This window comes from Osmerus mordax, chromosome 10, assembly GCF_038355195.1.
Source record: "Osmerus mordax isolate fOsmMor3 chromosome 10, fOsmMor3.pri, whole genome shotgun sequence".
Taxonomy (NCBI): Eukaryota; Metazoa; Chordata; class Actinopteri; order Osmeriformes; family Osmeridae; genus Osmerus; species Osmerus mordax.
Window position 1 is genome coordinate 18,708,250 of NC_090059.1, and position 24,660 is coordinate 18,732,909.

At 42.2% G+C, this 24,660-nt stretch overlaps 1 protein-coding gene and 1 long non-coding RNA gene across 4 annotated transcripts; both read right to left on the reverse strand.

Annotated features, from left to right (window-relative positions):
* Positions 1-13,682: 13,682 nt before the first annotated feature.
* On the reverse strand, positions 13,683-16,843 carry LOC136950800 (uncharacterized). 3 transcript variants are annotated; one of them, XM_067245273.1, is made up of 5 exons: positions 16,623-16,843; positions 15,856-16,070; positions 15,318-15,484; positions 14,098-14,974; positions 13,683-13,791 (listed from the first exon to the last, which is right to left on the reverse strand). In XM_067245273.1, the coding sequence occupies exons 1-5, from the start codon at positions 16,825-16,827 to the stop codon at positions 13,750-13,752; spliced, it is 1,506 nt and encodes a 501-aa protein (XP_067101374.1). In that variant the 5' UTR covers positions 16,828-16,843; the 3' UTR covers positions 13,683-13,749. The 3 variants fall into 3 exon arrangements, with proteins under 3 accessions (XP_067101374.1, XP_067101373.1, XP_067101372.1); XM_067245272.1 differs by having other exon boundaries at positions 13,734-14,974; positions 15,318-15,451; XM_067245271.1 differs by having other exon boundaries at positions 13,734-14,974.
* A 488-nt stretch (positions 16,844-17,331) lies between these two features.
* On the reverse strand, positions 17,332-19,267 carry LOC136950833 (uncharacterized). Its single transcript, XR_010877512.1, has 3 exons — positions 19,051-19,267; positions 18,168-18,852; positions 17,332-18,021 (listed from the first exon to the last, which is right to left on the reverse strand). It is a non-coding gene; the product is annotated as an uncharacterized lncRNA (long non-coding RNA).
* Positions 19,268-24,660: the final 5,393 nt, after the last annotated feature.

Sequence of the window (24,660 nt, forward strand, 5' to 3'; positions counted from 1 at the left end):
GGTGCAAATGGTTCCTGCCGTCTGAGCTCTAGGGCACATCAGCACCCCAGCGATGATGCGAAGAGACATGCTTCCATGCTCGAGCCTTCCTGTGAAGCGCAGTCAGAAGAACAGTGGGCTACAGTTTCGAGGCTCTCCCACTGGACTATTCTCCCCCTCTGGACTATAATTGAGGACTTTTGTAGGAGTGGGAGAGGAGATTTGAGCATTTATTTAGGGGCCTAAATCCCTATAATTTAGGCCCCTTTTCAATTAGCCTACTGCCTGTTTTCCCACAGCAATGTGACCCTTCATCTTGTTAGGAACATCAGTAAGATGGGGAGCACCGTGTAAACGCTGGGTGAAACTCTGAACATCTAGTACCACAACAGTGTTGTCTAAAGGTCGAGGGGTTGCTAGTTGTCACTCCTCCGCCCACCATTTGTAGGTCCCCAAGTCATGGCATAAATGAGATGTTCCTTTCCAAAACAATTTTCACAAACAAGAGTAAAAGCTTTGGAAGTTGCTTGGCAAGTTAAAGTGAAAGTTTGGTTGATCACTTTCTTTTTACAAAAAGCCTTAGCTTACAATATAAAGCTACACATTTGTAATTGCTACCTTGTTTACTTCATTACAATTCCTTTATCAAATCCACTCATACTCAAAATCAAGTTGGAATAAAATAGATGTAGTTTATATAATTTCTACTAATAATTTTAGAGTAAAAACTACAACCAAACCAACCCCCCAGTGCTGCTGGTATCTAGATACACTGTGTCTGGTAGGAGGTAGGTCTGGTATAGAGAGGTCTGGTATAGAGAGGTCTGGTATAGAGAGGTAGGTCTGGTATAGAGAGGTAGGTCTGGTATAGAGAGGTCTGGTATAGAGAGGTAGGTCTGGTATAGAGAGGTAGGTCTGGTATAGAGAGGTAGGTCTGGTATAGAGAGGTCTGGTATAGAGAGGTAGGTCTGGTATAGAGAGGTAGGTCTGGTATAGAGAGGTCTGGTATAGAGAGGTAGGTCTGGTATAGAGAGGTAGGTCTGGTATAGAGAGGTAGGTCTGGTATAGAGAGGTAGGTCTGGTATAGAGAGGTCTGGTATAGAGAGGTAGGTCTGGTATAGAGAGGTCTGGTATAGAGAGGTCTGGTATAGAGAGGTAGGTCTGGTATAGAGAGGTAGGTCTGGTATAGAGAGGTAGGTCTGGTATAGAGAGGTAGGTCTGGTATAGAGAGGTAGGTCTGGTATAGAGAGGTCTGGTATAGAGAGGTCTGGTATAGAGAGGTAGGTCTGGTATAGAGAGGTAGGTCTGGTATAGAGAGGTCTGGTATAGAGAGGTCTGGTATAGAGAGGTAGGTCTGGTATAGAGAGGTAGGTCTGGTATAGAGAGGTAGGTCTGGTATAGAGAGGTAGGTCTGGTATAGAGAGGTAGGTCTGGTATAGAGAGGTCTGGTATAGAGAGGTAGGTCTGGTATAGAAAGGTAGGTCTGGTATAGAGAGGTAGGTCTGGTATAGAGAGGTCTGGTATAGAGAGGTTGGTCTGGTATAGAGAGGTTGGTCTGGTATAGAGAGGTAGGTCTGGTATAGAGAGGTTGGTCTGGTATAGAGAGGTCTGGTATAGAGAGGTTGGTCTGGTATAGAGAGGTCTGGTATAGAGAGGTAGGTCTGGTATAGAGAGGTCTGGTATAGAGAGGTAGGTCTGGTATAGAGAGGTTGGTCTGGTATAGAGAGGTCTGGTATAGAGAGGTTGGTCTGGTATAGAGAGGTAGGTCTGGTATAGAGAGGTCTGGTATAGAGAGGTTGGTCTGGTATAGAGAGGTTGGTCTGGTATAGAGAAGTTGGTCTGGTATAGAGAGGTCTGGTATAGAGAGGTAGGTCTGGTATAGAGAGGTAGGTCTGGTATAGAGAGGTCTGGTATAGAGAGGTTGGTCTGGTATAGAGAGGTTGTTCTGGTATAGAGAGGTTGGTCTGGTATAGAGAGGTCTGGTATAGAGAGGTAGGTCTGGTATAGAGAGGTAGGTCTGGTATAGAGAGGTTGGTCTGGTATAGAGAGGTCTGGTATAGAGAAGTTGGTCTGGTATAGAGAGGTTGGTCTGGTATAGAGAGGTAGATCTGGTATAGAGAGGTCTGGTATAGAGAGGTAGGTCTGGTATAGAGAGGTCTGGAATAGAGAGGTCTGGAATAGAGAGGTCTGGTATAGAGAGGTAGGTCTGGTATAGAGAGGTAGGTCGGGTATAGAGAGGTAGGTCTGGTATAGAGAGGTCTGGTATAGAGAGGTCTGGTATAGAGAGGTAGGTCTGGTATAGAGAGGTAGGTCTGGTATAGAGAGGTCTGGTATAGAGGTCCCTAGTGTGGCTGGCAGTGCTTTTAAAGCAGAACCAACCAAGCAGAATTAAAACCTACAACTTGATTCCATGCCAACATGCCTCCCCCAGCTTAGCTAGCATGGTAGATTTCAGTCAGGAAACAAGTCAGCTCTGCCTCTGCTGTAGACGAGTCCACTGACCTTAAATAAGTACTGTAACCAAGGAACGCATTGCCACATTACAATGGATTTGATATTCAGTTCTGTATGCTTCATACAAGAAGCAAATAATATCAGAATTTTTATATGTATTTGTGAAAGGGTGCTATAAAGGGGGTAGGCTATATATATACATTTATTGATTGGATATACATTGAGTAATCCAAAAAGTATATACCTCTATGAATTGTGCAGTTATTTAAATGATTTGATAAGATTCTGAAAATGATATGACATGGAATATTCTAACACTTTTTAGAATGTGGCCTGGTTCATTTCTATAGTTCATAGACTGTCTTGTATAATTATTTAAAGATTCTGTAAAGCAAATTCCATGATTTGCTTCTCAGTACATTATATACGTGTGAAATGAGTTCCTGAAAGCATGCGCAAAGAGCGAAAACTTTGTTGCACTGAAATGTGGAGTTAGACTGTTGAACGTTTTAGCTCAGGTTTTGTATAGGCGGAGCCAAAACCCGACCGATCTACGTCACAGCGACCGATCTAAGTCAGATCACAGACGGTTGCATTCTGTTATTCAGTTGGTACGATGCAAAGACAAAGTAATTAAAACATAAAACACTCAGAGACTGCAGGTATGGCTGTTCTGATATCTGCAATTGATTTAGCTAGTGTTGTTGTTGCTAAATTCAATACATTTGAGGGGGCGGAGCTTCAAATCCTTCAGTGCCCTTGTCTTAGGAGTGTGCTGTGGACTGTAGGTTGAGAACAGGCCAGTAGTACGGCCCTTGTGTAACATCACAGGTCCTCCTCTGCTTCACTGAGTACAGAGGCCTTCTCGCTCCATTTGATGATGTCACGTGATATGGCAAACAGAGAGCATGATATGGGTGATGATATGGATAATGTAGCTTTACAGATGGATGTGAAAGGCAACCATAAAATAGAATTAGGTCACCAAAGAGCATTGTGGTCCAATCTACAAAGGATATATTTGTTCTGCCATGCACTCCCCCTTATAGAGCCCTTTATCTGGACTGCACACACCTAACCCTGTATCTGGACTGCACACACCTAACCCTTTATCTGGACTGCACACACCTAACCCTAAATCTGGACTGCACACACCTAACCCTAAATCTGGACTGCACACACTTAACCCTACTATGTTGTACGCATCAGTCATTCTAAACCTGCTCAATGGTCGAGCCATATTTTGTAATATGAAATGATGGTCAAGTTTATTTTTGAAATGTTGACCACAACAAACCCTGAACAAGCCCACCATGGGATGCATGGTTTCTCTTCATAAGCTGCGCTGGGTCTGACAGCTTAACCCTCGTGCTGCCTTCGGGTCACATGACCCAAAGGTTCGTAACGAACCATCGTTGTGTTTACCCAATTTTACCCAATACAAAAACAAATAAAAATAATTTTCTTTTAACCATTCCAATGTGGGGGGTCTGAGACAGCCCGACAGATAAAAGAAAATGCTTCACTTTGTTTTTGTATGAGGTAAATTTGTCGCAATACGACGGTGGATCACAATGACTGATGGGTCAGAATGACCCGAAGATAACACATGGGTTAATGAGTGTGTTTAAAACAACACTTACATCCAAGAAAAGCCTAAAACTAATGTGCTGCTATTCCCATTATCAGTAATCTACATGCTTGGTTTGAAAAAGAAAAATCCCCACATGCTGTAGGCCAGAGCTGCAGGGATCTGACGTGAGACCCTGGCACTCTGGCTGAGTGTATTAAGCCAAGAATGAACCTCCCCTTTGCAAAGACATCACTCTTGCTTCACAAAAGGGTAAATGACAGCATTGTTGGAGACAGTCGCTGCATGGCAGCTGTCACATTTGATTTAAGACCTTGTTAAATATTTGTCAGCGTTTTTCTGCTTATTCTGTCATACCCAATCACAGCTCTGCTGGAACATTTGGTTCATGTACAACAGCAGAGTGACAGGAGGGGCCTGGGATCAGCTTTCTGGGGTGTTGCACTCAAACCCCAGACCCATGTGCACACGAGAACAATCATCCCCTCAACACATTAAAGGAGCATGTGTAAAAGGTTTTCACCATATCTACTGAATGACACATCAAGTCAAGCAGTAGTCCAGATTGGATCAGGCAACATGGTAAACATCTTGTTTTAACTCTGATGCTGCTTGGTAATTAATCAAGACACAGTAATCAGAGAAATACTTTACTTCAACTGACAAGTGAAAGTCATGTAAAACACCACTAAACAACAACTAAACATCAGGCTTTCTGGAGAGGAGGACTGCATCAGCACAGCATGGGACAAGCATAGGAAACACTATGTAGGTCAACTGGTGAATTATGTATCCAGCCAGCACAGTACTCAGATATGTTCAAACAATGGCCATCCGCTTTTGGGTTTCTTCCTTCCACCTCTCCACTCTGAATGTGTATGTAGGCTACGTTTAGCCCTATCATCTTAAGCAACCATTCCTAACCTTTTCCACTTTGCGGCCCACTTGCAACCCTAACCCACTTGCAATATAACAACCCTAACCCACTTAACACCCCCCTAACACAGCGTCCGCCCAAAAGATCCGTTCACTTGAGTCGCGCTTATCACACATGTTTAAAAGCACAGGAGCCAAACAGTTATCACACAACAGTTCGCTTTCACGGCAAGTTTATTTGAGCGATCAAAGAAGACAACGTGTCTATTAGTGCCACAGTAAGCACACATTGTAAAGAGAGGTAACCTGCGTAACTACCACGGCCAGGCTTAGAACTTCCAGTGAAGTAAGAAACTTGACTTTTAATAACCAAAGCAGGTTATGTTAAGCCTTAACTATTGCTCTCTTAACCCTACACTCAGGTTGTGCAGCTTCTCACTTTTTTTCATTGACCGTAGGTTGCCCTCACGGAGATCTCTCCCATTTACAGATGGCAGATTTGTTTGAAATGGAGACAGACCAATTATTTATGTGAGTTAACAAGAAAGACTAGCAAGCAAGCTGACATATAAGTACATTAAAATGCTGCCATTACCCCAATTCTGAGAAAACCTGGTGCCGAACCCTCCAACTTCAATAAATTCCGTCCTATATCCAATCTACCTTTCATTTCCAAAATCCTAGAAAAAACAGTTGCCTCTCAACTCCATTCTCACCTATCCCACAATAACCTTTATGAACAGTTCCAGTCTGGTTTCCGCCAACTCCATATTACTGAAACAGCACTTCTCAAAATCACTAACAATCTCCTCACGGCAGCTGATTCTGGACTATTTACCATCCTCATCCTCCTCAACCTGAGTGCAGCCTTTGACACCATCTGTCACACCACCCTCCTCAACAGGCTATCTTCGATTGGCATCACCCACACTCCGTTAAACTGGTTCACATCTTACCTTTCTGACCGCACTCAGTTCATCCAACTCAAGAGTTTTAAATCCACTCCTTCCTCTGTCACTTCAGGTGTGCCCCAGGGCTCTGTCCTGGGGCCCCTTCTCTTCATCATTTACCTCCTTCCCCTTGGCAATATCTTTTGCAAATTCAACATTCACTTACACTGTTATGCTGATGACAGCCAGCTCTACCTTTCGACCAAACCCTCGTCCACTCTTCTGCCCACCTCCCTTACTGATTGCATCACTGAAATAAGATAATAATCTGGTTCACCCAAAACTTCCTCAAATTAAACAGTAATAAAACCGAGGTTCTCCTCATTGGCACCAAATCCTCCTCATTGGCACCAAATCCACTTTATTTTTCTCTTATTATTGACAACTCCTCCGTTTCACCATCCCCCAAGGTTAAGAGTCTGGGTGTCATCCTTGACAGCACACTATCCTTTCAGCCCCACATCAATAACATCACCCGGTCAGCCTATTATCATCTGCAAAATATCAACCGTCTCCGCCCCTCCCTTACCCCCCACACTGCCGCCATTCTTGTACACAGTCTCGTCACCTCCCGTTTAGATTATTGCAACTCCCTCCTTTTTGGCCTCCCTCGCAAATCCCTCCATGAACTTCAACTGGTCCAGAATTCAGCTGCCCGCATTATAACTCGCACCCCCTCTATCCACCACATCACTCCTGTCCTTCAACAGCTCCACTGGCTCCAGTTTTGCATACAATACAAGATCCTCCTGTTTACATTTAAGGCCATCAACCACCTCACCCCCCCATATTTGTCTGATCTCCTCCAGGGTCCCACTACCTCCCGCTCCCTCAGATCCTCTTCCTCTATACACCTGTCTGTCCCCTCTGCCTGTCTCACCACCATGGGGAGTAGAGCATTTAGCTGCTCTGCTCCCCGTCTCACCACCATGGGGAGTAGAGCATTCAGCCGCTCTGCTCACCGTCTCACCACCATGGGGAGTAGAGCATTCAGACGCTCTGCTCCCCGCCTCACCACCATGGGGAGTAGAGCATTCAGCCGCTCTGCTCCCCGTCTCACCACCATGGGGAGTAGAGCATTCAGACGCTCTGCTCCCCGCCTCACCACCATGGGGAGTAGAGCATTCAGCCGCTCTGCTCCCCGCCTCACCACCATGGGGAGTAGAGCATTCAGCCGCTCTGCTCCCCGTCTCACCACCATGGGGAGTAGAGCATTCAGCCGCTCTGCTCCCCATCTCTGGAACTCACTACCACCCCAACTCAGAAATATTGATTAATTCCACCATTTCAAATCACAACTCAAAACACATCTCTTTACTACTGCCTATTCCACGTAATGTCATTTGCACTGCTTCCTTCTGTTGTTTTAATGTTGTTGTATTTCAATTGCTTTTAATGTTTTTTATATACCTCTGTACAGTGTCCTTGAGTGCCGAGAAAGGCGCCTTGGAAAATAAAATGTATTATTATTATTATTATTATTATAATGTAGCAAAAAATTGTTAGATAGCTAGCCTAGCTAATGTTAGTGCTCAAATCCTAGCTAGAGCTAGCCTAGTTATGTTGGGAATTTCCGCCGATTCATTTTGGCGGATGCATGGACTAAAAGTAGGCTGAAATTCGTTCGTTTTTTCTTCTATAATTCTGGTTGATTTTATAATTCTATAACGTTTATTAATCCCCACCAATTACTAAATTATTATTGTTGTTGTTAGAACATTGCCTTATCAATCGAAGGCTAATACTGATTCTCCCACATAGGCCTACCATGAATCAATAAGGCTAATTATGGAATTGTGTGAGAAATACAAGGTACTGAATGAGAAATGGTTGAAATGCGTGAGTCTCACGGTAAATGCGTGAGACTTGAGAGCCCTACATGTGTATGTGTCATTGTATTCATTGTGATTGCAATCTTATTTGTGTAATATATTATCAATGTTGTATTTTTGTATACATAGGCCTAACTCACTTAATTAAAAAGCCAGCTTTGACGGCCATGTTTAGCGTGTCAGCTTATTATTAGCAAATTAAGGGCTTGAGTAGTAACACTGCTGCAAGGAGACATTTGGCCATGTAGGAACTAAGGAAGAAGTGACCCATTTTCAGAGGAATGTGAATACAAGTGGACAAAAAGCATAATTTTATATTACAGCTCCATCCAGTGGTAAGTTGAATATGACAAGAAATCTCAAACAATTATTTTATTACGATAACAATTATTTATTATTATTATCAAACGGTTATTTTATTATGATTTTAACAAGCCACTAAATTATTTTATTACGAAAAAACATCACATTTACATGCATAGCAGAACCGTATTCTTAATATTGCATACACATATTATCATTGGATATGAACAGTTGTATAGACGTCTTATAGACACCTTTTAAAATGGGTCTGGTTCTAGTGGGGTGACATGGTTCTGGGTTGGTCTTAATGGCGTGGAGTTCCACTGTGCTCAAATTGTAATTTTGTTCCGGTCTTGGTCTAAAAGCCCTTAAGGCTTCCAGATCCTTCTCGATAAGGGTCTCAATTGTATTAGTCACCCTTCTTGGCACCCAGCTAGAAGGGTCCGTGAAGGGTGTATGAACATATTCATTTTCATAATTAAAATGGTCTAATAGTTTCAGTGTCCTGTGATACACATGGAGGTCCCTGCGCAATTCCCCGCGGTCTGGCTGTCTGGGAGTAGGAATGAAGGTAAGTCCTAGTTCTAACACCTTTTTCTCGACCTCATTCAGTCTATAAGGCCTTGAGAGGTTCATGATGTTAGATGTTGGAGCTGTATTGTCACACTCATCTCCATCTAGTTTAAAAATTCAAGCCACAGTTTAAAAATGTTATCAGCAGTTTCCGGTGTCCAGTGGACTGGGTCCTTTGGCATCACACAGAAATGGCGCGTCTCCAAGACAGGTAAGTATTCACAATGTTTGACAATGTCCTCATTGAATCTCCTCAATAGACTCTGTTGGTTCTTTTTAAGCCTATCCGAGAAGTGGATCTGTGCTACATAGATGGTAGCATGTGGAAATACTGTGTCACACACTGCTAGAAGTCGCCGCATCTGTTTTAGTAACGTGTGAGGTACATTTTCATTCAGACAGTTCACCAGGCCCACAGAGAGGATCACCTTTTCCACTTGTGTTTGAGGCATTAGCTTTGCTATTACTCCCCTTAGGTGATCACAAGAGGCTCCTGGGAAGCTGTCTATCTGAATGTTGTTATCCTCAAAGGTAGGTATTATTGCGAGATTATAATCTCCTAAAAACAGTATTGGCTTTGTGACTTCTAAATTCCACTCAAAGATTTTTCTTCCGGTACCCGGATGTTTTACAGGTTCCCTACGAGAGGCAGTGCCCGATGGCAGCTGGCGACGAGGACTAAGGTAAGTGGGGCTGGGGGGGGGGGGGGGGACAAAATTACAATTTGAGCACAGTGGAACTCCACACCATTAAGACTCTGGCAGAAAACCCAGCTCTGGTAATTAAACCGGCAGATAAGGGATCACAAATTGTGATTATGGACAGGACCCAGTACCTGTTGGAAGCAGAGAGACAATTGGCCAATACAGATCATTATACACCATTACTACATTCAATGCAGCCCGAGACACAAATTATGATTCGATCCATCTTGGGTGAAATGCTTCGGGCTGACATAATAACATTAAAACAAATGACTTACCTGTTGGGACCGGATGTTCCCAGACCAAGAGTCTTCTACCTGCTTCCAAAGATACATAAGGCCCTGGATAAGTGGACTGTCCCTGGCCGGGTTCCCTGCGGCCGACCGACAGTGAGCGACTGTGGCTCAGAGTCGTCCAACATCGCTGAGTACTTGGACTTTCACATTAACCCGCTTTCACACAAACATGCCTCCTATATTAAGGATACGTATGACTTTGTGGAGAAGGTTGGGTTAATTTCAGTCTCAGATGATGCGTTTTTGTTTTCTATAGACATTAACTCTTTATACACAAACATAGATACGACTTTGGGCCTACAGGCAATTAGAGCTGCTTTAAATAAAGTTCCTGTTGCAGGAAGACCTGATACATACATTTTAGAACTTTTAAAGATGAGCCTTGACCGGAATGACTTTGAATTTAATAACAAGCACTATCTCCAGATCCATGGTACAGCGATGGGCAAACAATTCGCCCCAGCATATGCAAACTTGTATATAGTGGGTGGGAAGAATCTGCATTTATGAAATGTCGCCATTTACATTTTACATTTAGTCATTTAGCAGACGCTCTTATCCAGAGCGACTTACACAAACAGGGACATTCCCCCGAGGCAAGTAGGGTGAAGTGTCTTGCCCAAGGACACAGCGTCAGTTGGCATGACCGGATATCGAACTGGCAACCTTCGGATTACTAGCCCGATGCCCTCACCGCTCAGCCACCTGACTCCCTACCTGACGCCATCTGCCGTCGCTGTATTTTAGGTACCTTGACGACATCTTTGGTATCTGGGAGGGAGATATGAACAGCTTTAAAGCATTCTTAGAGGTTTTAAACACACATCATCCGGCCATTACAATAACACACAACGTCCAGAGAGAAACACTAGAATTTTTAGACACACGGGATTTCGAAATATAAGCCTTTGCCTTTTAAATATGTATTGTTTATTTAATTTCTTGACATTGTTAAATCAAACAATTATTGATTGAAATAACTATATTTTTCATTCAATTATTATTTCAAATATTTATTATATGCAATATTTGATAAACCTTTTTTGGTGAGGAGAAAAAAATCAAACCCGGTTCAAACTCTAAAATAATCAAATAAATGATTGATATGATATATCTTTAGCATGATTGAGTTTTCTAAAGGGTGATCTATAAGAGTATCACTCTGACTAAACAATAGCGAATGGGAAATATTCTGAAAACATCTCAATGTGCAAATATATCACGTGCATGCCATACAGTAAGACTGCACCTTTATATAGCTTGATTCTGCATTTAAATATTCAAATGCAGAGTAGAAATATCAACAACAATTCTAGTAATACAATAACATAAGTGACACATTTACTGAAAACAATTTGATTGTTAATGTTTGGTCTCACTGGACTCCAGAGGGTTAGAGGACACACATCCCTACTTTCCTGTCCTCATCGACAGGAAGTATAACTCCAGAGTATCCTCCTTGTGGTCCAATACTAAGGAACCTTTATGTCAATAGTGTAGTTCATATTCTAATATCAAATGTGTAAAATACACTGCAAATTATTTGTCAATTGCTTGTGAAAATATGCAAGCACTACTTAATGTTAGTTTTGGCTGTAAAAACATCTCTGTGCCTAGATTTTGAAAATATAAAAAAAGGGCTTACACTACTGTACATTTATTAGAAACCACACTGGGAAAATATCGTTCTTGTCATCAAAAAAACTCAAGTACGTCCTAGAACTCTTATTTACCATAGACAACCTACACAAAGCAAACAAAAAAGAGCTACAGCATAATCTTTGACATTTTCCATTAATCTAAATCAAAAAACAAATTATCCCTGAGCAAGGAACATCTAAAAAGGTATTCATTAATAAGATCCATCTGAATAATTCAGGTTGACATGAGTTGTAGGATCTACAGTTGCTAACTAAACTCGTCTTAGTTCTGTTCCAGTATGCTAATATCTCCGATCTGCCCAAACCATGGGCTGTGAACTCTGATTTGAACATGTACAGACCAAACAAGCTTCTGATCATTTCAATTGGAGTGCATACTTAATTACGAACTGATTCATATCTCATGGATATGAATGTGTATCTCTAATGTTGGTTAAAGTTCAATAGGCCCCACATTTTAGTAAATGAGGTGTGCCTTCACAAACAGTTATCTTAAATCGCTGCATGTGCATTACACATTAGTCTAACCAGCAAAGTAACCGAACAGTGACGTATACGAGGCTGAGCAGCCCCGTTGTTAACACAGACTCAGGCTGGATGGTAAGCTGTTGCTGTGGCAACACATCTGCAGTAGTTTGCAGTTGTGAAGGTGCGTTCTATTCCCAGATTCCCTCTGCAGTGTGTCTGTACATCTACCACTGTGATCACTCGTAGGTTTGCTACACTCGAATGCACATTTCATCGAAATAGGAAATTGTTTTGTATTATTTTGTATTCAGATTAACGTGTGTAACTGTGTGGTTGTGTGTGTTGTTGTGTGTGGGGCCTTACAGCTCTCCAGCTGCAGGGTGCATGTCTGCTTATCCATGGGTATTTGGTCAGGTCCATACTGCAAGCCAATGAAGCCAAAGCCAAGCCAAAAGAATCCGATGTAACAGCTGCCAAGTTGGTATCAGCTTATCCTGAAACCCTTGACCCGAGGCAAATCCTGCCTAGATGCACAGACCGTCTGCACATAATTTCAGCTGTCGGCCCTCACTTAAACTCTGCATATTCCTCTTCTCATTATTACCCTGCCTCTCTTACCCCAACCCTCCTACCCTTCTTACACTAACATATTCTAACATATTCTACAATTCAATTTGATTCTTTGAACGTTATACCTCAATGCATAAAGGTTCCATTTGGAAATATGCTAATTAGTCTGTTCTCCACAGTGATGTCGTGGAGGAACGACTTCTTGGAATCAACAATGAAGGTGTCAGGAACCCACAGCAGCTCCGCCCATCTCAGACTTTTGTTTCCATCAAAGCAAAGCCGCTCATCAGTCCAGCGCTGATGCAGGAATATGGTTGCCGTGTAGTCCTACCATCTTATTTATATTTATCTATTTACTGATTATGAAACTGCACTGAATCTGACAAGACAGCATCAACCATAGTGTTGCCAAGGACACATCATCATTGATGAGCCAGTCATGCCTGAAGATGTGGTACTATTACAGGCTATGGGCTGCAGGTATGATCCTATATCCTGATGTTAGCTTCCTCCAGGAACACAATGACTCTTACTGAGGGACTTGTTGCTCTTGTTGGTTAGTTGTAACTGATTTAACTTCTGTACTCGCTGTGAATTATATTATATTATTGTTGCTTGCTTTTTCTACAGGTACACTTTTGAGGTTCATGTTGTTTAATTTGTAACTTGTTTAACTACATGCTCTTATGGTTCTCCCCATTGGCACTTATTTGCTTTTCACAATGTATGCTTCATGTTTGGCTGCTCGCAATGTTTTGGGGCTATCTTGTTATGATCAGTGACCTATGCTCTTTTGTAAGCTCTCTCTTGGAAGTCGCTTTGGATAAAAGTGTCTGCTAAATGAATAAATGTAATGTAATGTAAATGTATAAGAGGCTATGGGCTGCAGGTATGATCCTATTAGAGGCTATGGGTTGCAGGTATGATCCTATTAGAGGCTATGGGCTGCAGCAGGTATGATCCTATGAGGCTATGGGCTGCAGCAGGTATGATCCTATTAGAGGCTATGGGCTGCAGCAGGTATGATCCTATTAGAGGCTATAGGCTGCAGGTATGATGGGGTTAGTGCTGTATACGCACAGGTGATAGGGCCTTTGCAGTTGCTGGTCCTCAGCTGTGGAATCAGCTTCCCCTTTCTATCAGGCAGGCGCCTTCATTGTCTGTTTTTAAATCCAAACTTAAAATGCACTTATATGCACTAGCGTGTCCCACTAACTCTTGAGTTGTGATGTTACTTATTTTACTGTTTGTATTTTGTTTTTACTATGTATTTTATGGTGTCATTTTTGTGCTTTTGTTCGGCACCTCGGTCAGCCTTGCTGTGTTAGAGTGCTTTATAATTAAAATGTACTTACTATACCTACTGAGCTTTACCAATCCCCTGATTTTATACCAAGGAAAATAAATCAAAGGGTTGGTGTTGGAATGCATTGACTTTATTCTGATGTCTGTTCTCTATGAGACAGTTTACATCACTGTTCCCACTAAAGGATCAAAGTTTGACTTCTGAGAGAGCAAGTTCCCAACCTGCTGGCTGTTTGGAAAATAACACAATCCCCCAAAAATTGAAATGAGACATTTTACAGCAGGTAGAATCAATGTCATATCAGTAGCAATTAAACAAATACCATACAATTAATCTAAGTTAAAATGGGAATATAATTCCCGAATGATGAATTTTCTATAAGGAACACATTAGTTATCGTAAAATAACCGGTTTGAATGAGACTTTCTTCCAACAAAAACTGACAGTAATTTAGATTGTGCTCATATATAGACATTTCGGCATGTAAAAATAAAGAAAGAAATGTTCCGTTTTCTCTCTTATGATATTTACTACCTCATCATCTCTGAAGATGCGCTGGATCCACACATCGTCCTCAGCAAACACCACAAAGTCGCACCACTGCAGCCCAGTGAGCAGCAGCTGGGCCTGCAGCTGCCAGAAGTAGGAGTGGTTCTGCTTCAGCTGCAGTGCTCCACCTCGTACGCTGAGGAAGGGGCAGCTGACGTAGCTCCTGGTCTTGGGAAAGATGATCTCCAGCAGGCCGAAGGGCGGGCTCTCCGTGGGATCGAAGCTGAGTCCGTACGGAGAGCACCCCAGCCAGGGGGCGTCTGGGTGGGTGATGAACCCACACGGTGAGTAGTTGACGTTAATAGCCCGACAGTACTCCCACACGGCTGCAGATTCCACCCCCCGAACCCTTTTCACCGAGCGAGGGGTGCCCTTCCGTACTCTCTCTGCAAGATGCTCTGCTTTGCTCTGCTCTCTGATATGACAAATTTCCCAGAAGTGGGAGGTGAGCCGGGGCCGTCTCAGCTGGTCTCTCTCTATCGAGACACTCTTGTCTCTGGTCGCCTTCTCAATTCTGTGAGCCATATCCCACGAGGTTTCTATTGACTTCAGATACTGCAGTTCCTGTTCACTGAACACAAACATGCAGCTTGATGGCTCTAGTCTGTAGTCCCCCAGAGGCAAGGGAGGCCGGGGAGGTGTGTCAGTGTGGGGGCTGGTGTGGCTGCTGTTTGGCAAAGGCATCTGGTATGACAGGGGGCTTCCTACAGGGACTTTACCAAAAGCAGTGTCCACCAATGGGATCTCGCAGCTGATGTCCATTGATGGAACCAATGGCGCCAGGCCTTTGGCAAACTCCTTGTAGACTGTTGAGTTCAGCGATTCTGGCGGATCGTCTTGGGGTCCTCTGTAGAGCATATTCCTATGTACATAGTGGATATAATCTGTAGAGCATAGTCCTATGTACACAGTGGATATCATCTGTAGAGCATAGTCCCATGTACTTAGTGGATATCATCTGTAGAGCATAGTCCTATGTACATAGTGGATACCATCTGTAGAGCATATTCCTATGTACATAGTGGATATCATCACTGCCATTAATGCGGTTGTAAATACCATATCATAAAAGCTATTTGATTACTGATATTGTATATCCAGTTACTATGATTTGACAGGCAAACTGAGCACTCAATCATGAGGCCTATATTTTTTGGCATACTTCCTTTAGGCAATTTATGCGATTAGAGCTATATTGTCCTTACTTGACAAAGTCAGCCATGGTTCTCTGTTTAGGTTTCTCCATCTGTTCCACAGGGTCTGGTTCCACATCCTCCATCTGTTCCACAGGGTCTGGTTCCACATCCTCAATCTGTCCTACAGGGTCTGGTTCCACATCCTCCATCTGTTCCACAGGGTCTGGCTCCACATCCTATAACAATAACACAAAAGCAATAGGGGTGTGGTGTGACAATGCACAATACTGGGTCCACGAGAACTAGACAACATTTTACAGTACGACTAAATAATATATGACTGGAAAAATTGCCTTATATTTGACAGGTTTCTTTTCATTTATTTTGAACTGACAGAGTACACATTACAGTTGGTTAGGGTTCTAGGTTCTACCTAGTGGCATTTAGTCCCCCTGAGGTAGTTGGTACAGTACACCCTCCCCATTAAGCACTAAGCAATAAACATAATACACTCTTGCATAGGTGATGTTTTTTTGTATATTATTCAATAGTGTAGTACTCGCAGTGCAGTGGAGCAGGCCTTTAACAGTGTTGAAACACATCTTACACTGAATGATTCCTCTAGAGTTGCTGCAATAGAATGCCCAAGGTCAGGTGTTAGTTCTGATGCTCTACTGGTTTCTGCTTCAGGTTCGGTTTTAATATCGTCTCGTGTGGTCCATATTTCCTCCTGCTCTACTTTCACCTCGATGATCTGTGACAGCTCTTGGTGCCGACTGGGGTCGTCATCACAGGCAGCAGACATCAGGCACGGGAGACGGTCTAGTCAAGGGACAAGAAGTGGAACCAGTTACTGATTGGTAACCTTACTTATACCTTAGAAGTTATTAACTGCAACTAAAGTGGTAACACTAGCTTGGGGTGAGTCAAACCTATGGAGTCAGTTTTCCATCAGAATTTAATAAACGCCTTTCAATTAGTGTTCTTACCTACCGAAAAAAACGTTGCCGAAAACGAAATTCCGTACTTCAAAACATCAACCATACAAGCGATGGATAACTCAGTTCGAATTCGCCAGTTCGAAAGCCAAGCTTTGGATACCGCTACTTGTGAACATCGTAAATTATCTGAAATGTTATTCGTCTTTGTTAAATGATGATATACGAAAGACAGTACTGTAGTGTAGTATCGAAGTGCACGCTTGATTAGCTTGAACACAACGTCAACCTACAAATAGTTAGGCTAGCAAGCTATTTGAGCCATCCCTTCGTAAATCCAAGCAAACCAAGCGTGTCCTTCGATATCTAGCTACGAACACAAATTGAGAGCTGTGTGTTTCGTTTATTTTGATTATGAATCTACCTTTACACAAACCTGCTCTGTGTAACTTAATCTCTGGGTTGAAAACCAAGTCCAACAGCCTCTGTAGACGTGCGTTATCCTCCTTAGTTCGGTCCATCTCTTCCTGGTATTCAGTTATTGTGTTCTCCACTGCTCCCAATATTTCAATAGCTGCAACAGTTAATCGGTCGGTGAGAAAAGCTTGAAACAACTGTAGTTTGGACATTTTGCTGAACATGGATGCGATCCTTCGGTGACAAACTTTTCAACGCTTCACGCAGCAGCAGAATGTTGCCGGGGTCTTCTTCTGGTTGGCGGATCGCATACAGCTGTAAGGTGCATACACCGCCACCTACTGTGCTGGAGTGTCAGGCCAGTCACAGCGTTGGACATAATTGTTTAAAGTTTTTATTGTCAGGTGCACAGAGCAACACAAGGTCAGACTAGGCATTGACATTCTTTGGACAAGACAACGCAAGCAACCTGGCATAACATATAAGTACTAAGAACATAGATTAAATCTATGATAAACTAAAATAGAATATAAATAAAATAATAATAAACCTCCTAAATATACAAAATAGTATGCAATATACAAGACCTCTAATACACATAATAACCTATACCAAGCCTGCTAACTTTAGTCTGTGAGTGAGATAGGACATTTTCACAACTGAAATGAATAAAAAATTAACTCAAGACAATTGTGGGTCAGAAGACTCAAACAAATGTTTAATTCAACAATTTATTCCCATCAGATGTGCAATCATGTTCAATTACTGGAATGCTAAATTTAAAATACATTTATCTTTTGTATTGCATGTATCCTTAAATGGCATCATTTGCTACTGATCTATGATAGTATCATCAGTAACATCACTGTAGCTAGGAATCCCAATGGAAGCATGTGGTAAAAGCATGCTATCAAATCATTCTCTCTAAATTCTTTTTGCAGGACATCAATGTTGTCAGTGCCTTTTAAATGAACAGTTTACCAGTATAATATATAAACTGTACATTCAGTTAACTCTCCTATTAACACCTATTATCTTTGGGTCACAATAACATTGGGTCCAATTTCTCATTACTCAACTACACCTGACAATAGAAGGGTTTTAAGGGAAGATGAATAATAACAATAATTTCCATCACAATTACTTCAGTATCCTCTACCTTAGTGCATGCTATCACATTTCTGTCAGACATCATTACTCTAATTTGGCGTTTTTCTGTAGAGCAGTGATTCTGTTTCTCACATAATTCTTGACAATCACCCATGTCCTGTTCTGAAGAACATCTGGCTCTTCTTTAATGCACTGGAGACAGTCTTTCTTACCAGGCAGTTTGTGTCTGGTGATGAACCTCATCATGTGTCTCTCGATGGCTGTTACCTCATTCACCTCCCATTTTTTCTTGAACCGTCTGGGTGAACCTATGAGATACATGAGATGATGACTGGAATGGATGTAAAATAGCACTATGAAGCTTCCAGGTGATGTGAAAATGTAATAACCACGTACAGTGTTGTACTTTTACATAACAATTTTAAAGTTGAGTATATAATGGATAACAAGGTACCTTTATCCTCTTTTGTGGATGCAGTCAAGCATGCAGTGATAGATGGTCCAGCAGCTTCACTGATCTCTGACACGTTTGGTCTAGCAGCAGCCTGAGATTGTTTTCTACCTTTTTTTCTTCCATTGCAGGATTTTTTGGGTTGACAGTTTGCATCATCATTGTCTTTGAGTTGGCAGTGCCTCACATGTTTCCACAAGAACTTCTTGGAATAAAGGCCTCTGCAATAAACACAGTGAATGAAATCTTTGGCTTCCATGCTCCGCCTTGGTCGTTGACAGACTATCATTTGTCCAGACCCTTTTCTGCAAACATCTGTATTATGGGCAAAGTTGCCTCGTTTTCTGAGATAGTTCAAATGGAGTCTTCTTTCCTTGGAATTCTTTGGAAATTGAATTGCCTTTGCCACCTCTGACTCGTTACAATGCACATGTTCAAGGTGTCTAGATATTTTAGAATATGGCCTACAGCAGTACAGGCAGTACTGTTTTTTACTGTATATTGGGCCGCCTCTTCCCTGTGACATCGGCAGAACATGGATGGAGGTCTTCTTGTCCACTGCAGTGAGTGACCCATGTGTTTTCCTAGATTGTAGGGCACTGGGGTATGAAGGCTCAATTGTGTTAGATTGGTCCACATCACTGCATTCTAAATGGCTGGAGACATCCTCAGATGCCTTTCTTGAATACTGAATGTGAAGAAAAATAAAATAAAAAATTAGAGGTAGATATAGATTTGTGCCTACACACCCTACACTGAACATGACATAAATAATACATGTCATAAAACTACTTTGACTTTTTACTTGGGTGCAGATATTTAGGGCTAAAGTTACGGTACGAAGGCAAATCAAAATCACACTGTAACAAAAAAACTAATTGCTTACTGCAGAGGGGAACAGTAACTGACTGCTTGGATCTGGTATTCTGTCATCTTCCTCTGGTTCATGTGGTATCTGCCCCATAGCCTGACTGAAGGGAGAGGCCCAGAAAGTCGCCTCCTGTTCAATTGTCTGCGTTTGGTATTGTGTAAGTTGAGGTTCATCTTCAAAATTGAACATTTCTGGATTGCTATGAACCAGTAAGAGTTCAGTTTCTTCAGACTTGAATTGCTGTAGCAGCTGCTCCTGGCTGCACTTCTGCTCCTGTTTAACGTGCATGTGATCAGCCTGCTCCTTATTCATGCTGCACTCCTCGTCATCAGGCTCGTCACAGTCCTCCTCACCAGCACCAGGCTGGTCACCAGCAGAACCCCACCCTGCAGAAACCCCAGGACACTGCTGAGCGTCTGAAAACACAACACTGCGTGTTTAGTTGGTTTTATTTTCGTATAAACACAGACACGTTTATTAACACAGCAAAACACTTATTAAAATATTAACTCTGAGGCTTCCAACCTGAGACCTTCGAGATTCTAGCTACTACCCCAACGCTCTATGCTAGCCAAATGTATCACTAAATTCAAGCAGCGTTCAGTACATGCATCGCTTAACAACAAACGTGTCAGTGATAACGAGCTAGTGGGTCACAATTAAACATCAGTTTAATTATTGTGTGCAAAATGACAAAAAAAACTGGGCGCTGAGAAAAGTACCTGTTCTCTGTAATTTAATCTCAGGTTTCAACACCGCGTCCAACAGTCTCTGGAGACGCGCGTTGTCCTCCTTTGTACGTTCCACCTCCTCTTGGAATTCAGTTATCGTTTTTTCCACTGCCTCATATATTTCCAAAACTGCGATCGCTAATCGTTCGTTAACCAAGGCTTTAAGTAACTGTGTTTTTGACATTTTGAATCGCACTCCAACACTATTACTAGTGTCACTATAAATTCACAAATAACAAGCCTTTTCAACAAGACAGGAAAGTAGGCTACTTCCGGGGAACGGTTTTTCAAAATAAAGGTGGCAATGTACCATGACAATGGTGTACAACGCTATTGATCATCTTTGGTTGTGTATATAATATTTGTTCTCCACTCCAGGGTATTTTAAATGACCCACTTCCAAAATAGTGGCACAGTAAAAAGTGACCAAACAGTTATTGAAGTAGAACATTTGAGAAAAGAACGCACTTTAATGAGTGCGTTCGGGATATTTGAAATAATAATTGAATGAAAAATATTGTTATTTCAATCAATAATTGTTTGATTTAACAATGTCAAGAAATTAAATAAACAATACATATTTAAAAGGCAAAGGCTTATATTTCGAAATCCCGTGTGTCTAAAAATTCTAGTGTTTCTCTCTGGACGTTGTGTGTTATTGTAATGGCCGGATGATGTGTGTTTAAAACCATTAAGAATGCTTTAAAGCTGTTCATATCTCCCTCCCAGATACCAAAGATGTCGTCAAGGTACCTAAAATACAGCGACGGCAGATGGCGTCAGGTAGGGAGTCAGGTGGCTGAGTGGTGAGGGAATTGGGCTAGTAATCCGAAGGTTGCCAGTTCGATTCCCGGTCATGCAAACTGACGTTGTGTCCTTGGGCAAGGCACTTCACCCTGCTTGCCTCGGGGGAATGTCCCTGTACTTGCTGTAAGTCGCTCTGGATAAGAGCGTCTGCTAAATGACTAAATGTAAATGTAATGATTATGTGAGCCAGCACATTCCAAGATCTCCTAGTGCAGAGGAGACTAAAATATTACCAATAGTGGCTCATCAGAGGAGGCAAGGGAGGGTGAGCCTCCTTAAAAACTACTCAGAAATGAACGAAAAGATAAAGCAATTAAATTGACTTTTTCCACCCACAAGCATTTTCTAATCATGTCCCTGCCTAAGCTAAAAAGGTGATGGGTAGCTCTAATGAGGGGCATATCAGAACCAGAATCAGAATACAGTTTAATAGCCAAGTAGTTTACACAACAAGGAATTTAATTTGGTGGCTCGGTGCATACAGTAAACATATAGGAACTCTAAAAGTGTGTGCAGTGCAAAATGAAAAGAAAGTAAGATATTTACAACAAAATACAAAAAAAAAAAACTGTACAGTATGCAATAAAATATAATACAAAGTAACAAGAGTGCAGTAGGCTGTGAGTCAGAGTAGCGTTAATGCAATGCTCAGTGTTTATGCAACACTCAGTGTTTATAAGTGAGTTAGTGTCAGTTGGGGGTCCTGGGCCTTGTTGATGAGGCCAGCTGCAGACGGAAAGAAACTGTTCTTGTGGCTTGTGAGGTCTTGGTCCTGATGGACCGCAGCCTCTTGCCAAAGGGGAGTGGCTGGAACCAGTAGAGCTGTATGTCCAGCAACTCCCCTGTGCCCCACTGTATGCAGTTATGGGCCGGACAAAAAGGGAAGACAAATAAGGTCTTTTTTTTTTTTTTTTTTTCAAAACACGCCCGTAGAGGGGACTCTGATGAGCAGACCAGACCAAGTTTGGGGCATGTAGGGCCTTTCTAGGCAGAGTTATGGGCCGGACAAAAAGGGAAGTGAAATATGGTCAATAAAAAAAAAAATACAATCCGAAACACGCCCGTAGAGGGGACTCTGATGAGCAGACCAGACCAAGTTTGGGGCATGTAAGGCCTTTCTAGCCTGTTTAGGCTACTGTTTCGCCCGCGTTACAAAAATGCTGCCCCCCCCTTCCTCAGTTACGACGCACTAAATTCTAACAAATATATTTTTTAGACGCTACACATGTTATACATCATTGGAAAGCTACCATTCTTGTGCTTCCATTGAAATAAACCAATTCAAGATCAAGTCGCAATAGCAAGCAAAGTCAACGTCTTTTTCCGGTGAACATTCCTTCAACAATGCCAAAGAAAAAAGTTTTACTCACCCTAAGTGGTTCAAATAGGTCCAGGTGTGCAAATCATGCCATCAAAACTTGATCTGCTTACAGTCCCAAGGGTTCAAAGTATCTAACCATGTAAAGTAATTCGTCCAAATACAATGTTTTACTTCATGAATATCCATTATCCTTTGTTTCATTATGCAAGTTAGCCGACAGAAGAAACAACTTGTTCACATAAAAGTGTTATTTTCTCCGGTTAGCAATATGAAGGCATCAAAATGTCCGTTGAACCCTCCCCTTTTGATTGACACCTTGTTTGACCCAATAGGAGCTTCCATGCCCCGTTGACAGCCCTCTAAAGCCAACTAGGTCTGTGCGTCCTGCCCCCGCCCCCCCCCCCCCCACACACACTCGTTCTAAACAAATTTCTCGAACTGGCTTAGACTGGCTCTGAAATGAGCTCGTTAGCCTTGTAGCTGACAGCTAGCTGAAAATGCCAATACCTCATTTGTATGTCTCTGTGGAGCCTTCAAAATAAAAGTCGATTGCGCAATATGGTTGACAGAATCAGTGTTCTTCGTGCGCCAATCCTTGGAATCAGATAAAGCACTCCAATGTGTTCATGCTTCAGTTTTTGTGTTTCAGTAATACTAATTAGGGATTTAGCTATTATATATGATAGTTCTAAGTACCACCTTTCATTAGAGATAACAATTATGAAAAATAATACCTTTTTATCATGAGTATTTGACCTTGGTTACAAAGGGTCATTTTGGAGTCTCCAAAAGGCCCTTTTAGAAAATGCCTGGATGTACTCTTATAAAAACATGTGTCAAATATGAATATATTGTGGTATTATGTTTGACTTTTGATTTGAATTGGGTAAGGCTTCAACCTGTGGTCCAATTTAGTCTTCCAGCTAATACCTACCACCTCTAGGCCTCTTCAGGCCTCTGTTTTTAAAACAAAATCTAGGCGGAAATAGAAATTTTCACTTTCCTTGTGTTCAAGCTTCTATTACTCAACACTAGTAGGACTGACAGGGGTCCTGACAACAGGGGACATAACTTCAGAGTGTCAGCTTTCAAAAGAGATCATTTACATGCATGTACTCCAAATGGTTCAAGAACAGCTTCCAATTTACTTTGGGTATGCTGTTTAGGCGTTTTTAGGCACATTTAACAGGAATATTAAGAGGCTAGGCAGAGTTATGGGCCGGACAAAAAGGGAAGACAAATATGGTCAAAAATCTTAAAATCCAATCCAAAACACTCCCGTAGAGGGGACTCTGATGAGCAGACCAGACCAAGTTTGGGGCATGTAGGGCCTTTCTAGGCAGAGTTATGGGCCGGACAAAATAGGAAGTCAAATATGGTCAATTTTTTTAAAAATACAATCCAAAACACGCCCGTAGAGGGGACTCTGATGAGCAGACCAGACCAAGTTTGGTGCATTTCACGACAGGCTTGTTGTATTCCTTCTTGCCATGAAATGCACCCCCTGCTAACCCTGACTAGGAAAGTGCCACATGCCTGAAACTTACTCTGCTTACTCATACTTGTGCCCTCAGTGTACGGTAAGAATCATTTGATGCTGGGATATACAGAACAGAAAATAGAGGGGGGTGAATTTCACGACAGGCTTGTTGTATTCCTTCTTGCCATGAAATGCACCCCATGCTAACTCTGACTAGGAAAGTGTCACATGCCTGAAACTTACTGTGGTTACTCATACTAGTGCCCTCAGTGTACAGTCAGAATCATTTGATGCTGGGATATACAGAACAGACAATAGAGGGGGGTGCATTTAAAAAATATGGTAAAAAATATCAAAATCCAATCCAAAACACGCCCGTAGAGGGGGCTCTGATGAGTAGACCAGACTAAGTTTGGGACATGTAGGGAGTTTCTAGGCAGAGTTATGGGCCGGACAAAAAGGGAAGAAAAATATGGTAAAAAATATCAAAATCCAATCCAAAACATGCCCGTAGAGGGGACTCTGATGAGCAGACCAGACCAAGTTTGGGGCATGTAGGGCCTTTCTAGGCAGAGTTATGGGCCGGACAAAAAGGGAAGACAAATATGGTCAAAAATCTTAAAATCCAATCCAAAACACACCCGTAGAGGGGACTCTGATGAGCAGACCAGACCAAGTTTGGGGCATGTAGGGCCTTTCTAGGCAGAGTTATGGGCCGGACAAAAAGGGAAGAAAAATATGGTCAAAAATCTTAAAATCCAATCCAAAACACGCCCGTAGAGGGGACTCTGATGAGCAGACCAGACCAAGTTTGGGGCATGTAGGGCCTTTCTAGGCAGAGTTATGGGCCGGACAAAAAGGGAAGACAAATATGGTCAATTTTTTTAAAACTCCAATCCAAAACACGCCCGTAGAGGGGACTCTGATGAGCAGACCAGACCAAGTTTGGGGCATGTAGGGCCTTTCTAGGCAGAGTTATGGGCCGGACAAAAAGGGAAGTGAAATATGGTCAATTTAAACAAAAATACAATCAGAAACACGCCCGTGGAGGGGACTCTGATGAGTAGACCAGACCAAGTTTGGTGCATTTCACGACAGGCTTGTTGTATTCCTTCTTGCCTTGAAATGCACCCCCTGCTAACCCTGACTAGGAAAGTGCCACATGCCTGAAACTTACTCTGCTTACTCATACTTGTGCCCTCAGTGTACGGTAAGAATCATTTGATGCTGGGATATACAGAACAGAAAATAGAGGGGGGTGAATTTCACGACAGGCTTGTTGTATT